This window comes from Molossus molossus, unplaced genomic scaffold, assembly GCF_014108415.1.
Source record: "Molossus molossus isolate mMolMol1 unplaced genomic scaffold, mMolMol1.p scaffold_m16_p_7, whole genome shotgun sequence".
Taxonomy (NCBI): Eukaryota; Metazoa; Chordata; class Mammalia; order Chiroptera; family Molossidae; genus Molossus; species Molossus molossus.
In genome coordinates, this window is record NW_023425401.1 from 100,950,466 (window position 1) to 100,965,844 (window position 15,379).

At 39.8% G+C, this 15,379-nt stretch overlaps 1 protein-coding gene across 2 annotated transcripts in view; it reads left to right on the top strand.

Annotated features, from left to right (window-relative positions):
• Positions 1-9,313, top strand: part of TTC26 (tetratricopeptide repeat domain 26) — a 43,974-nt gene extending 34,661 nt beyond the window's left edge. Inside the window, exons 13-18 of one of the 2 annotated variants that reach the window (XM_036246614.1) lie at positions 436-524; positions 994-1,077; positions 1,978-2,047; positions 3,546-3,652; positions 6,965-7,098; positions 8,647-9,313. In XM_036246614.1, coding sequence (XP_036102507.1) covers positions 436-524; positions 994-1,077; positions 1,978-2,047; positions 3,546-3,652; positions 6,965-7,098; positions 8,647-8,758 — 596 coding nt within the window. In that variant the 3' untranslated portion in view covers positions 8,759-9,313. Of the gene's footprint in view, positions 1-435; positions 525-993; positions 1,078-1,977; positions 2,048-3,545; positions 3,653-6,964; positions 7,099-8,646 lie in introns of those variants that run through there. The other variant, XR_004957332.1, reaches the window with a different exon arrangement.
• The last annotated feature ends 6,066 nt before the right edge of the window (positions 9,314-15,379 follow it).

Here is a 15,379-nt window from a genome sequence, read left to right on the forward strand (position 1 = left end):
TATGAGACAAAGGGTGGGGCCGGGATTATGATCAGGATCCGGTGGTTCCATGGCACTTTTATTGTCCATTGGAGATTGAAAGCGCTGGGCTGCCATATATGAGTAATGATGGAGACCAAGCCCCATTAGTTGCATGTGCAGGCATCAGAGTTGGGCAAGAAAATAAAACAAGATCTGGAGAATATTATAGCCTGCAGGGCATGTGTTCATTTTGGACTTGGAGTTAACATGAAGAGAGATTCCCGGTCACTTGCAGGTACTGTGATCTCCATCATGCTGAGGTTTTGTCCACCGAACAGAATCTGGAATTTCAGAATCTAGAAAGCTGCCGTGGAATATAGTCCCATCTCTAAATTATAAAATAACTAAAATTTCAGCTAAAGATACCTTTTAGCTGCGCGAATCCACATGCTATCTTTTCCCATTCCATTTCAGATACGATCCCAGGGAGGCAGTGCATGGCTTCCTGTTTCTTCCTGCTCAAGCAATTTGAGGATGTCTTAATTTACCTCAACTCATTTAAGGTCAGTACAGAATTTTCTAGATGACTGTATACAAAGTGCTATATATAAAATGTGTCAACGAGAAGATACTCTTAGAGATGGCCCTTTCACTATGGTGGTATTGGTGCTATCAGCTAATTCCTTAAGCTTATTTTTGTGTTTATCTGGTATAACTGATGTTTTCCTTTTTTTTTTATCCTCACCCGAGGACATTTTTTTGTTTTTTGTTCAGATAGAGTGGGAGGGAGAGACAGGAAGACAGAGAGAGAAACATCGATGTGAAAGGGACACATCGAGTGGTTGCCACCCACATGACCCAACCAGGGCCGGGGACAAACTGCAACCGAGGTACGTGCCCTTAGCGGGAACCGAACCCGGGACTCTCTGGACCACAGGCTGACGCTCTAACTGCTGAGCCAAACCAGCCAGGGCCGTTTTCCTATTTTATATATTAATGCTCAATGTGACCTGTTCTTGGGATGTTTTTCAGAGTTACTTCTATAATGATGACATCTTTAACTTTAATTATGCCCAAGCCAAAGCTACAACCGGGAATACCAGTGAGGGCGAAGAGGTGGGTACCTGCTTTGAAAGGCATTCAAATAATTCTGTCTAAAAACATCGTTGTGTTTTCTTCACTAAAATAAAATGTTCAAGGGTAAAGGATTATTAAGTTTCTTTGTTCCTAAGTTACATTAACAAGCTCAATATGAATATATATATATGGATTTTATAACACATTAATGTTTTCCTTTTTTGGATAAATTTTATAGTAGCATTATATGCATGGAGAAAAGTATACAAATCAAAATGTATAGCTTGATGGATTTTTAAAAGTGAACAGATCCAAATAATTGGAACTCAAATCTTGAAACAGAATATATCATAACCCTAGAAACCCCATCATCCCATTTTTGAGTTAATCTCTTTCCTCTAAGTCTAACCATGATCTTAACTTCAAACTGCATAGAGTGATTTGTCTAAATCATTCAAAATAATTCACCTGAATTATTCAACTGAATTTTGTTATTCAACAAATTATTCAACTAATTTCCATTATGGATACTTTTTTTTACTGTAATTTTAAAATGTGTTTTATAATTTTCAAACATGCATTATCCTTTGCAGGTTATTTTATTTTGATTTCTAACTTGATAATTGTGGTCTGTATAGCACCAGTGCTTTAAAATTATCCAGTAGCATGGTCACGTGTTTATGAAAATAATATGTATTGTGCTGTTGTTAATTATTCTGTTCAAGTCTTCCATATTCTTACCAACCTTTTGTTAGCTTATGATATTAATAACTGAGAGAAGTGTGTTAAAATCGCCACAGTTTTGTCCTTCACTTTCTTAGCCTGTGTAGAATTAGGTCATCTATAAGGCTCTGTTCATCATTAATGTAAGATAAGCTGATGTGAATGTTCTTACTGCAAAACCATTTTCATGTTTATTCCCTTTCTTTCTTCTTGCAGGTTTTCCTTTTAATCCAAAGTGAGAAGTTGAAGAATGATTATATTTACCTCAGTTGGTTAGCTCGGTGCTGTGAGTCGTCTTTTTTCTTTTACTTTAAATCACTTTTTCTTTTTCTTTTTAATTTTTCTTTATTGATTTTAGAGAGAGGAAAGAGAGATAGAAACATCGATGAGAGAGAACATTGATTGGCTGCCTCATGCATGCCCCCCACTGGGGATTGGGCCCACAACCTGGGCATGTGCCCTGACTGGGAATCGAACCGGTAACCTCTTGGTGCGTGGGTCAACACTCAGCCACTGAGCCACACCAGCCAGGCCACTTTTTACTTTTCAGTTATTATTGACATACAATATTGTATTAGTTTCAGGTATACAACCCAGTGATTAGACGTTATATAACTTACTAAGTTATCACCTTGATAAATCTATACCCATGTGACTCCTTACATAGTTATTACAATATTACTGACTGTATTCTCCATGTGGTACTTTACATCCCTGTGTCTATTCTGAGAGTATTTATTTATTTATTTATTTATTTATTTATTTTAATATATTTGTATTGATTTTTAGAGAGAGAGGAAAGGAGAGGGAGAGAGAGAGAGAGGCATCAATGAGAGAGAAACGTCCATTGGCTGCCTCCTGCATGCCCCCTACTGGGGATCGAGCCTGCAACCCAGGCATGTGCCCTGATTGGGAATCAGACCGGCAACCTCCTGGTGCATGGGACAAAGCTCAGTCCACTGTGAGTCATCTTTTCTGTACCGCAGGCCGACGCTCCAACCGCTGAGCCAAACCGGCCAAGGCGAGTGAGTCATCTTTTAAATGTTGCCGAGGAATCCTCTTTTTCATCTCTGCCGTATAATCTTCTGGATGGAAATCATACTGAGCATTTTCTAAGTTTTTTTTTTATAGAAGAAGTGAACACCAAAATCATCTTATTAATGCTAGTCAGTTAGGGTGGCCATGCACATACATAAGTTTACCCTGTGATTAGTTCTACCATGTAGCATTGACCTAGCACGTAGATACCCAGCCCCTGTCGGGGTCATCATGCAACCAATTGATGTGTTTCTCTCACATTGATGTTTCTCTCTCTCTCTCCTCCTCCCTCCCTTCCATGCTATCTAAAAATCAATGGAAAAATATCCTTGGGTGAAGTTTAACAAAGATAAATTAAAAATAAATAAAATAAAATGCTCCCTGAATTTTAAAGTTACAGGAAAATGTTAGCAATCAGATATTCTAAGTGAGGCTGAAAGTATATGAGTACAATTGAATGAATGATGGGTGTCCTCTTTTAAGCAGATGACCTAAGTGGTAACTACTAAAAATCAACCCAACCTAAAAAGACGTAATTATCTGAATCCTAACTTACATAAAAAATTTAAGTATGGTACACTTCAGATGGGAACCAGATTAATGCTGACGGTCAAGCTTTCCGTGTAAGAGCTATTTACCATCATTGTGTACATTTGAAACATAGAACCAAATCCATAGAATAACAAGATGCAGAAGTGTATTTCTTGTACATTTAAAAAGCATGAATCTTTGTTTCCTTTTTGTAGATATAATGAATAAAAAACCAAGACTAGCCTGGGAACTTTATCTCAAGATGGAAACCTCTGGCGAGTCCTTTAGCCTCTTACAGCTCATTGCTAATGACTGCTACAAGGTGAGTCTGAATGAGGATAAAGGGAAAATGAAGATCAGTATCACATTGCTACATTAGCTAAATATTAGGGGAAAGTGTCCCAGGGCCTAAATGGCTGTTAGTGAGAGGATTTGCATAGTGATATCAGAAATGTCATCTCTATTGTGAATGAACTGAACTCAGAAATCGACAGTGTGTCAGGGTTTTTATGTGTATATGAAATAATGATTTCGAGAGAAGGTTTTACATATCCAAAGGTTATGAATCTTTAGATAGCATCCACATACAAATATTCATCTGATAGTTGGAAATTTGGTTTTGAAGCTCAAGAAAGATGTCCTTTGACATCTACAGGCATAGATTTGGAGAAATCATCAACATTACAGTAGTAATTAAAACCCTGAAAAACAGTAGAACTGCCCAGGTAAGAACGTAAAGTGAGGAAAAGTAAATGGTTGCAAACCAAACCTTAGGGGATACCAATATGCAAATAGCAGACAGCAAAGACAAAGGACCCAGAAAAAGAAAATGAAAAAGCAGTCATTTAGTAAAGGTCTGACTGTGTGTGTGTGTGTGTGTGTGTGTGTGTGTGTGTGTAGGGCTTGGAAAGTCAGGGAGGAGCTTTTTAAAAATTAAAAGCTGCCCTGGCCGGTTTGGCTCGGCAGTTAGAATATCATCCTGTGGACCAAAGAGTCAAGGGTTCAATTCCTGGTGAGATGTACGTGCCTTGGTTTCAGGTTCGATCCCTGGCCCTGGTCCGGGGTCTTTAGAAAGGCAACCAATCGATGTGTCTCTTTCACATGAATATTTCTCTCTCTCTCCCTCCCTTCCTCTCTTCCACTCTATCTAAAGAAATCAATGGTGGCAGTGAAGATTAAGAAAAAAGAGAGAGCCCTAGCCGGTTTGGCTCAGCGGTTAGAGCGTCGGCCTGTGGTCCAGAGAGACCCAGGTTCGGTTCCCGCTAGGGCATGTACCTCGGTTACAGTTTGTCCCGGCTCTGGTTGGGTTGTGCGGGTGGCGACCATTCAATGTGTCCCTTTCACATTGATGTTTCTCTCTCTTGCTCTCCCTCCCACTCTATCTGAACAAAAAATGGAAAAATGTCCTCGGGTGAGGATTAAAAAAAAAAAAAGAGAGAGAGAAATTAAAAGTTTTTTTGCCCTGGTTGGGTGGCTCATTTGGTTGAAGCATTGTCCCTTTCACCAAAGGATTTGATCCCCAGTCAAGGCTTGTACAGGAGGCAACCCATCTATGTTTCTCTCTCTCTCTCAAGTCAGTTAAAAAAAGATATATCCTCAGGTGAAGATTAAAAAAAAAAGTAAAAGCTTTTTAAAAAATTAGCCTCAAATTCCAGAAATTCCTATTTTTGGAATATTTCTTTCTATCTAAAAGACAGGAAAATGTCAGGTAAAGGTAAAAAGAGTCTAATAGTAATCAATAAAATCTCATTTCAAAGTGAATCATTACCAAAATAAAGTGAGTCACCTTCAATGGAAAAGGTGTTAAAATAGGAAACTTGAAATTGCATAACATGACTTGGTGGATGATAGTGATGTTAGGTAAGTTAGGGGAGGCAGAGGGAAAGAAAACATCAAAAGATAGGAATTTAGTTCATTTTTAACTATAAAAAATCTGAAGTGCATTTGGGGCTCCTAGGCAGAGATACTACATCTGGGAAATTATCAGGGCGGGCCTGGAGTTGGGGTGTTCACGTGAGAGGTGGGGATTAGAGACGCGGTTTTAGAAGTTACCAGCAGTCATGACGGTAGTGGTAGGAGCAGCAGCAGCAGCAGGGGAAACAGCAAAGTGTGGTAGAGAAAGATCAACCTTATAAACATAAGCGAGATGAATCTTATAAACATCTGCAAGACACAAAAGAGTGTTTACAGTAGCATATCAGATAGATAAAATTATGAGAGCAAAACTCGATTATATTGTCTGAAGATATATACATAAAAAGTTGAAGAACTGCCCTGGCCGGTTTGGCTCAGCAGTTAGAGCATCGGCCCACTGACCAGAGAGTCCTAGGTTCGGTTCCCACTAAGGGCATGTACCTCGGTTGCAGTTTGTCCCCGACCTGGGTTGGGTCGTGCGGGTGGCAACCACTTGATGTGTCCCTTTTATGTCGATGTTTCTCTCTCTCTCTTCCTCTCTCTTCCTCCCACTCTATCTGAACAACAACAACAACAAAATGAGAAAAAAAAAAGAGTCAAAGAATTGACAGCCATAAAGGTTGGAGTAATAGTTACTTCTGGAGGGAAAAAAGCTTGTGGTCTGGAAGTGATGCAAAGAGCTCTTTTGCTGTCAATGTTTCCTTCCTTGACCTGGGTGGTGGTTACCCTTGTATTCACCTTATAATCAGACATTAAATCGTACATTTATGTTGCATGCACCATTCTCTGTGTGTGTTCTTTCACCCTCCAAAATGCATAAGAGGACACAGGAAGCAGGATTAACCTTGGAAAGGAATAAAAACACTTCTCCCTGTGAGCTAGGCAGAAAAGAGGGAAGGCTGAATGAAGGTATAATTTTAACTGAAGTGAGGAAAGTCGTGTGTTCCCTATGAAGTAGATAGAAAAGCTATGCTAAGAATGCAGTAGGGCTCTGCAGGAAATTGCAGTGTTTAGGACAACAGCCACACTGGAATGGAGAAGTAACTAAGCCACACTGAGGAGGGGATTGCTCAGCAATTTGAAGCCATCGGTGAAATTGCTACATAACACTACGTTTATGATAAGGAAACTCATCTAAGCAAAATTTATGATATTTAGCATGTTCTACAAGGCTAAGGAAATTTGTAGTATATTTGGGAAAGATATATGTCAAGATAAATGAAATGTTTTCAAGATTTCATGTTTTAGAGTAGTTTCAGTATACACCTAGGCATACTGAGAATTTAGACAAGGTCAGGGAAGGACTATCCTCTTGGGTTGAACATGATCAAACTAGCATAAAATGAATGATAGTAATCCCCTACAGAATGTATTGAGAAGACATGAAAAATACTCAGTTCAAATCACAGTTGACAGAGTTTATTCTCAAGATTAGAATATAATTAGAAGAAAAGACAGATGTGTTGATTATAGAATAACTTGACACTATGTAGAAAACAACGTTATATTGAAAACTGAATGAAGGTTAGCTGATTTAAATTGAACTCATATACTCAAACTGTGATTTTCCTTTTTTTAAATTTATCTAATTTGCTAACTGAAAATGTTATCATTACCCATGCACTCATTTTATACAGTGCTGTTTCATGGTATCTTTGTGTTTAGTTTCATTCGTAATCTGGTGACTATAAGTAGTACCACAATTCTTTCTTTTCTTCAGATGGGCCAGTTTTACTATTCGGCCAAAGCCTTTGATGTTCTAGAGAGGCTTGATCCTAACCCTGAATATTGGGAAGGCAAGAGGGGTGCCTGTGTGGGCATTTTCCAGATGATCTTAGCTGGGAGAGAGCCCAAGTAAGTACACAGACAAGAAACACTACCTTTACTCATTTGCTGGTTTGTGAGGAAAAAGAATTGTTTTCATGGATGACATTTATCCTCTTCTGAAAACTCAAAATTATAATGATGTTTTAGAATGATGAATAAAAGTTTAATATGTTACATATTTCTAGTCCAGCTGGTGTGGCTCAGTGGTTGAGCATCGACCCATGTGCTAAGAGGCCACTGGTTTGATTCCTGGTCAGGGCACATGCTGGGATTGCCGGCTTGATTGCCAGTAGGGGGCGTCCAGGAGGCAGCTGATCAGCTGATAGTTTTTCTGTCTCCCTCTCCCTTCCTCTTTCTAAGGCCAATAAAGGAAAAAAAATTTTTTTAGAAAGAAACAACTTCCTGGAATATATTTGTTACTGATATATGAATAGGAGGTATGATAGTTTTATAAGTAAATAATCTATCAAAAATTACCTCCTGCCTTGTATCTACTTCCAGTCTTAAATAAAAGTTTAAGTGAATTTGATTAAGTAAAAGAGGTTGGTTGAGTAGAAAAAAGAAGTAAAAAATATGAGAGAACTCTTAGGGAAGAGAATCAATACACAGTTACCTGTAGATTTGATAAGGTAATAGGGGAGTTTTAGTATACATTACTTAAAACACTCATTTTAATTGTAATTAAATTTAAATTACTTAAAAAATAAATACGAGGCATCATAAATCAGAATAATCTTGCCAAATCTTGGTCCTTAACTTGCTTTTTTCCCCATGTTTATTAATATATTATTTTTCTCTAAGAATTCATTCATTCCTCTGGCTTTATAAAATTTCATAATTATGGTAGTGATACCCAGCTTATGGTGATTGATTATCACTTTATTATTATTTTTTAATCCTCACCCGAGGATATTTTTCCATTTTTTTGTACAGATAGAGTGGGAGGGAGAGAGAGGAAGGGAGAGAGAGAGAGAGAGAAACATCGACGTGAAGGGACACATCGAGTGGCTGCCACCCGCACGACCAACCAGGGCCGGGGACAAACTGCAACCGAAGTACGTGCCCTTAGCGGGAACCGAACCCGGGTCTCTCCGGACCGCAGGCCGACACTCTAACCGCTGAGCCAAACTGGCCAGGGCGATTGATTATCACTTTAAACAAAAAGAAATCTGGGATGCAGATTAATTAGGTGACTTGTTAGTATGGAGCTAGAATTTGAACCCCAGTGACCCCAGCTCCTTGATATACCCACTTTCTACTCTGTCATGCAGAATAAGCACAGAAATGGAAATATTTGTGTCATATTAAGATAGAAAGATTAATACATGTGTGTAGGTAGTATAGGTAAACAAGTAAAGCTTGGGTTGGGTGAGAAGGGTATCCGAATTTTCATTTTACTATGCCACTGTAAGACAGAAAGCGAGGAAGTTTGTGATTGGTCTATGAGACACAGGGAAAGAGTCAGTTACCAAAAATGCCCTACTAGAAGTATATGAAGAACAGCTACCAGTTTATTTTACCTGTTAATTTTCATTCTCTGTTGAAACACTGTGTCCTTTCAAATCCTTTCCTCAGAGAGACCCTTCGAGAAGTGCTCCATCTACTGAGAAGCACCGGTAACACCCAAGTAGAGTACATCATCCGCATCATGAAGAAGTGGGCCAAGGAGAACAGAGTGCCTGTCTAACATCGCTCCAGAGGCCTGGGGAGCCAGTCCCTGCTTTGACATAAAATTGGAAATCATTTTCCTCAAGTTTCTGCAAGATGCAGGGCTCTGTTTTATTGACGTTTTCCTTTCTTGATCTTCAAGCCACAAGACCAGTGACTCTGAGACCTTGCCTCCTGGCTGAACCAAGTGCCATAGCCTATGCTGTGGCCCTTTGCGATCTGACCAGCAATAAGACTGTGGACTTATCCAGTGCCTTTCTTGCAAAGATACTCGGAGTACTGTTATGTAATTTACTGACTTTAAGGAGAATGGCATAACTTTTTTTATATAAACATTCTGTGGCATTTTTTCCAAGCTGAAATAACAAATGCCATTAGTGCTCAAGAGTCACCATCATTCTGTCATCTTATTTTTAGTCGTCTCTATACACTACCCCTTGTTACTAGGGAATTCTGTAGAGAGTTTCGTAATGCATCTCTGAAGCTTGGGAGAACAGAACTTATAACTAGCTATACGATTATAAGATGGCAGTAAGATCCTTTATCAAGCTGTCCCGTTATTAATAGATAATAGGCTTGGGGTTAATCTTTCTTTATATATATATATATATATATATATATATATATATATATAGTTGATTTTTAGAGAGAGAGGAAAGGAGAGGGGGAGAGAGAGAGAGACATTGATTGACTGCCTCTTGCACACCCCCTACTAGGATTAGAGCCCAAATCCCGGGTGTGCCCTGACCAAGAATCGAACTGGCAACCTTGGGATGACGCCCAACCTACCGAGCCACATGGGCCAGGGCTAGGGGTTTATCTTTCAGTAATTGAATTCTTGATGATAATAACATATTGCAGTGGAGTAACACTGTAGTTATTTTATTTTATTTTTTTTAATCTATGTGGTACCTTTAAGGAAGCAAAGTATACAAATCTCATTTGTCATTTCTTCATTATATTTTAGGTAACAAAACAGGTTTTTTTCTTCGTGTATCTTGCTGACTAAACATCAGTTTTAAAGTAGGGCCACAGGTTATGTGTACGCATTATGGCCATTTATTAATGTAATGGTGTAGAACATGGATTGTGTAGAGCCCTTTGGAGGATTTCCTAATGGCCGGGCTCTATCCTGAGTCACATTTCAGCCCCACATTTCTGAGCTTTCATAACATAAATCTACTATACAATTGAGCATTCTTAGGCTCACAAGCTATTTTCAGAAAATAGACCTACATGTTTTTATGTACCAGATTACCTTTGTTTCTACACCATTTTTTCCCTATGAGTTTGAGGCACCCAGTATTACAGGTGTGGAAAGTGCAGAGCCATCCCGGTGGAAGAAGAAGGTGTGTAGCATGGAGAAGGGAAGGTGGTGGGAATGAAAGCAGCTAAGGAGAGACGGTCAAAGACCTCAGATAGCCTTGGCCTCCCGGACAGTTGCTTCAGCTCTACTCAGGAAGATGACCAGGTTTCTTGTCTTTTATCTTAGACGTAGAGCTTCAGTGCAGAGCACAAATCGGAATAAACTGGCCGGAGTACTGAATCTTAGAAAACAAAGTTACATCCTTTCCATATGCCAAACATGATAATGGAAAAAAGACACGGAACTCCTCAGTGGCTCTTGGCAATGAAATTTGTCTTCCAGTTAATTGCTGTTATTTTCAAATGTTCTATATAGTACTTGAAAAGTTTTTCCACTGATGGTAATTTATTTTTTAAATGAGCTTTTCTTGAATTTAACACTTTTCCCTCTGTCTTTCTGTCTTTTGGGGGAGGGGGAGGTCTTACGTTCCCAAAATAGCAATTCCCAAAATTTTAGACTAATTTTTTTTAAGTTTTTTAAAAAACAACTGGTGTGGCTCAGTGGTTGAGCGTCAACCCGTGCACCAAGAGGTCGCTGGTTGGAGTCCCAATCAGGGCACATGCCCAGCTTGTGGGCCAAATCCCCAGTGGGGGGCATGCAGGAGGTGGCCAGTCGATGCTCTCTCTCATCGATGTTTTCATCTCTCCCTCTCCCTTCCTCTCTCTCTAAAATCTATGAAGAATAAAAAAGTTTTTGATCTATATAATTAAGCAAAAAACAAACACAAAACACAAAAATAACCAAACCCATAAAGACTAGTTAAGGAAAGATGCCATCCAGTTCTGCCATTTGGGACAGCTACTTCTGAAGGGTCTTGGCAGGGTCTCAGACTGCAGAGTGGTTTGTATAGCTGCTTTTCTCTCGGTGATGGTACAGGAGAGAGGAAGCTCCAGGCCCAGCAGTGCCGTGTAACGTGTACAGTTCATAGCATCCATGTACTATTTATAGTCTGTAGCAAATATTACTTGTAACTGGAAAATATTTTTACAACTATTTTTATACTTCACAATAATTATTCTATAATATATTCAAATTAAAGTTTATTATTGGTTTTTATTATGGTATTCTGTGAGTGTGGCGAGTGCAAGACCTGGGTGTGTCATGTGCCTTCTCCCCTTTCTTTCCTGCCCCCAGAGTGAGGGGGACAAAAACAAAGTTTGGGGCTCCACAAATTACTCCCCTCACCTTTATTGATTTTAGAGAGAGAGGAAGGGAGAGGGAGAGAGATAGAAGCATTGATGAGAGAGAGCATCGATTGGCTGCCTCCTGCATGCTCCCCACTGGGGGTTGGGCCCACAAGCTGGGCATGTGCCCTGACCGGGAATCGAACCAGCGACCTCTTGGTACAAGGGTTGACGCTTAGCCACTGAGCCACACCGGCCGGGCCACAAATTACTCTTATAAGAGAGGAAAGTAAACAGTCCCTAAGAATCTCTGTCAATTAAGGCTCATGGTTCCTGCTAAATCATATTAGGTTTGACTGCTGAGTTATGGCCCGTTCCAGTACATACTACAACACCTCACATATAGAAAGCTCTCAACACTTGTTGACTGAATAATTAAGCATGTAGTAACTAGTAGAGCAGGGGACCTGTGAGATCTGACCTCATGTATTCTGGGTCCCATCTAATTGTTGTTGGATCATGTGCCAAGCATATACTAGGTGCTGGGGTGCAAAGATAACGCACAGTCCTGACCCTCAAGGAGCTCAGTCTATGGGCACACAATGCAATATTCAGATTATGTATCAAAGAAATGTACACTTGAAACCTATATAATTTTATTAACCAATGTCACCCCAATAAATTTAATTTAAAAAGGAAAGTTCAGTCTAACAGAAGTCTACCCAAGTAAACACAGTAAGATGTGGTGGTTGTTGTCAGTAGGAACAAAGTCTTGAGAGGTAAAAGAAGGCAACAGGAATGATTGTATCCATCTAAATTGGACACTTCCTGCCTCATTTGGGAGAAGCAGTCAGAATGAATCCTGAAACTCAACAGCTAGCAAGATGCCCAGGCTTCTGCCATGTGTACAACACAGGCAACACACCAACCAAGTACACAGAAACCAAGAGACTGCTTTCCTCTTTTATGGCATGCTCTTTGAAAAGGTTGAAGCAGGTGGGTGTTATATCACAATAGTTTAATCCACTTTCTAATGGCAAAAATGAATTAGCTACTAGTTCCGATATTTAGGACTGTCTCAATCTGACTTAGATGAATAATTCTCTTTCTCTTCTTCAAATTATAAAATACTTCTATTCTAAGGCTTATACGTATTTTATGATTATGTTCAAACATATTTGGCCTAGTCAGGGATGCTCTCAGAGAAGCAGAGCTAGAAACCTGTGATGTGCCTTTAGCCCACCTTAACTCTGGACTGCAGGAATGTGCGAAGAATTCAAGACAGTACACAATAAAACACCAGATGAATACAATCAGCTGATGTGTGCACATCGAGTGTGTAGTCTATAGACAAGTTTGTACTTTTTTGCAATAAAATCCTTTCTTTATATAAAATCTTTGCTTGGCCGGTGTGGCTCAGTGGTTGGGCGTCGACCCAAGCACCAAGAGGTCTCCAGTTCAATACCCGGTCAGGGCACACGCCCAGGTTGTGGGCCTGATCCCCAGTGGGGGGCATGCAGGAGGTGGCCAATCGATGTTCTCTCCCATTGATGTTTCTCTCCCTTCCTCTCTCTCTAAAAATCAATGAAGAAAAAATATTTTTAAATAACATCTAAATGCCAGATACAACTAGGAACTGCCCTGTTGGTTGGGGCGAAGGGGAGAGAAAGAAGCAGACGCAGCAGGTCCAGCACTCAGGCTGCCGCTCTTGGGAGCACACAGTTTACAAACCTCAGGTACGGGAAATGAGTACCTTGCTAGGCGAACCTCGGGAGAGAGAACAATGGGAAACTCAGGTGTGCGCATCCATAGCATAAACTGTGGATGCACTTTATCTAAATTGATTCATCTTAGTTATTGTGTATTCATTCCTGCACTCATGTATTCATTTGGTCAGTTACTTGTGTCTCACTGTGTTCCAGAAGACATGTGAAATAATTTCCTAAAATATGAAGATAGGCTTTTAAGAATAAAGGAAACCAAGAGTAAAGTTCATACACAAACATACATACAAAAATTACTAAAGGCAGGCTAGAAATTCACCTTCAAGCTTCTTACCGATCAAAGCAGAGAGTGCAACACAACCAGATAAAAACTGAGTCTGTGTATGTGAATGAAGGCCCTAAGGTGAAGAAAAACCTGGATTCTCAGTAATCTCTGATTGTTCATGGGTTTCTGAATTACATTTTCTGCACTGTAGCTTAGAGTAACTGTATGCTTAACAAAAATTTCAGGGGACCCTGGCCAGTGTGACTCAGTGGATTGAACATCGTTCAATTCTCAGTCAAGGCACATGCCTCAATTTTGGGCTCGATCCCCAGCAAGGTACGTGCAGGAGGCAGCCGATTAATGTTTCTCTCTCTCTCCCCCTTCCTCTTTCTCTAAAAAATCAATTAAAAAAACATTAAAAAATTTTTCAGGTTAATCGTACTGCCCTCTAAACATGTACAGGTCTTTCCTATTGTGCACAGTTAAATAATCAAGCGTACCCATCTATTTCTAATTTCCCCTCTAACATATAATTATATTCTTCTTTGCCAGTTTATGACTGAAGAGTAGTTATTAATGTGGTGTAGCTGAAACAAGTCAATCAGGTTTATTTTTAATATGTTTTTAGAAAAAGAGAAAGGGAGAGGAAGAGAAACATCCATGTGAGAGAGAAACATCAATTGGCTGCCTCCTGTGTGCCCCCTACTGCCCCCTGCTGGGGATGGAGCCTGAAATCCAGGCATGTTCCCTGTCTGGGAATTGAACCAGCAACCTTTTGGTGCATGGGACAATGCCCAACCAACTGAGCCACACCAGGGCAAGTCATTCAAGTTTTAAAAATTACAAGTGTATGTTAGGATGAAAATATAGGTAATAGTGTCCTAAAGAATAATTGCAAGGTATTGTAAAAGGAACGAAATGATGGGCTTGTACAGCATATACATTTACTGAGGAAAATAAACGGGAAAGCTGTGAAGTGGGTAAATAGAAAAGGCTAAATAGGGGAAGAGAATCATAACCTGAAACTTGTATAGAATTTAACTAGATAGAGAATAAGCAGATGTTAGATGATAAGAACAGCATAAGTAATAGTTACGGATGTTTAACCTTAATTTTTCATTGTTCCTGGTCTTGATTTTCATATAGAGGTTAATTTGTTCTTTGAAAGCCAGTATGGCCCTATTTGTAAACTTGTAGTTTCAAACTATGACACAGAAATTGCACTCTTCAGTGCATGTCCAGGAGACACTCCTGAACAGGTACAGCAGGAGCTATGTACAAGAATGGTCCTCCCAGCTCTCTCCCCAGGGAAAGTCTGGATGCAACCCCAATACCCACTGACTGGAGCGTGGATAAGTAAACCGTGGTAATGTCAGAATAAGTGAACTATATTTGTGACAACGTGAATGAAACAGTAATATCTTTTTATAAGTTAAAGACAACTCAAACAAATACATAATCAAAAGGGAGACAGGAGAGTGATGAACAAAAAAATCAGAATGGTTGGCCATGGCCTGGTAGCTCAGTTGGTTAGTGTGTGGTGCTGATGCACCAATATTGGGGTTCAATCCCCAGTCAGGGCACATATAAGAAGCAACCAATGAATGCATAGACTGAGTAGAACAACAAATCTCTCTCTCCCATAAATAATTTAATTTTAAAAAATCAGGATGGTGGTTAGTAGAAATGGGGTAGGAAGAGCTGGGGTGGAGAGGAGATAACACAGATTCAACTAAATATTGATCCAACAGTATTGGGAGGATCAGAGGTAGAAAGTGTCCATGTTGCAGGGTCGAGGAGAGGGTGTGTGAGAAAAAGCTAAACCTTCATATGTCATTGCCCTATGACAAATGAAAAAAAAAAAAGTCTACAATTTAGTTCTGAGAAGCAGAGGTGGCAGAGCAAACCAAAGAATCAGAGTCAAGCCGTATTTGCAGAAAGCACTTTGCTCTGTAGCTCAGAAGACAGCAATGTGAACAGCTCCACAGCTGCTAATCAAAGGAGATGAAGAGTAAATGCAAAACCCTGAGCTATAAGGTAAATACCTGCCAGGTGGGCACATGGCCCTGGGGTCCCCTGGCATGCATATTCACCAAAATACCTGGTCCAGGAAAGCTCTTCTTCTTCAAAGATGAGTAACCAAAACAGACAACACAGTCTA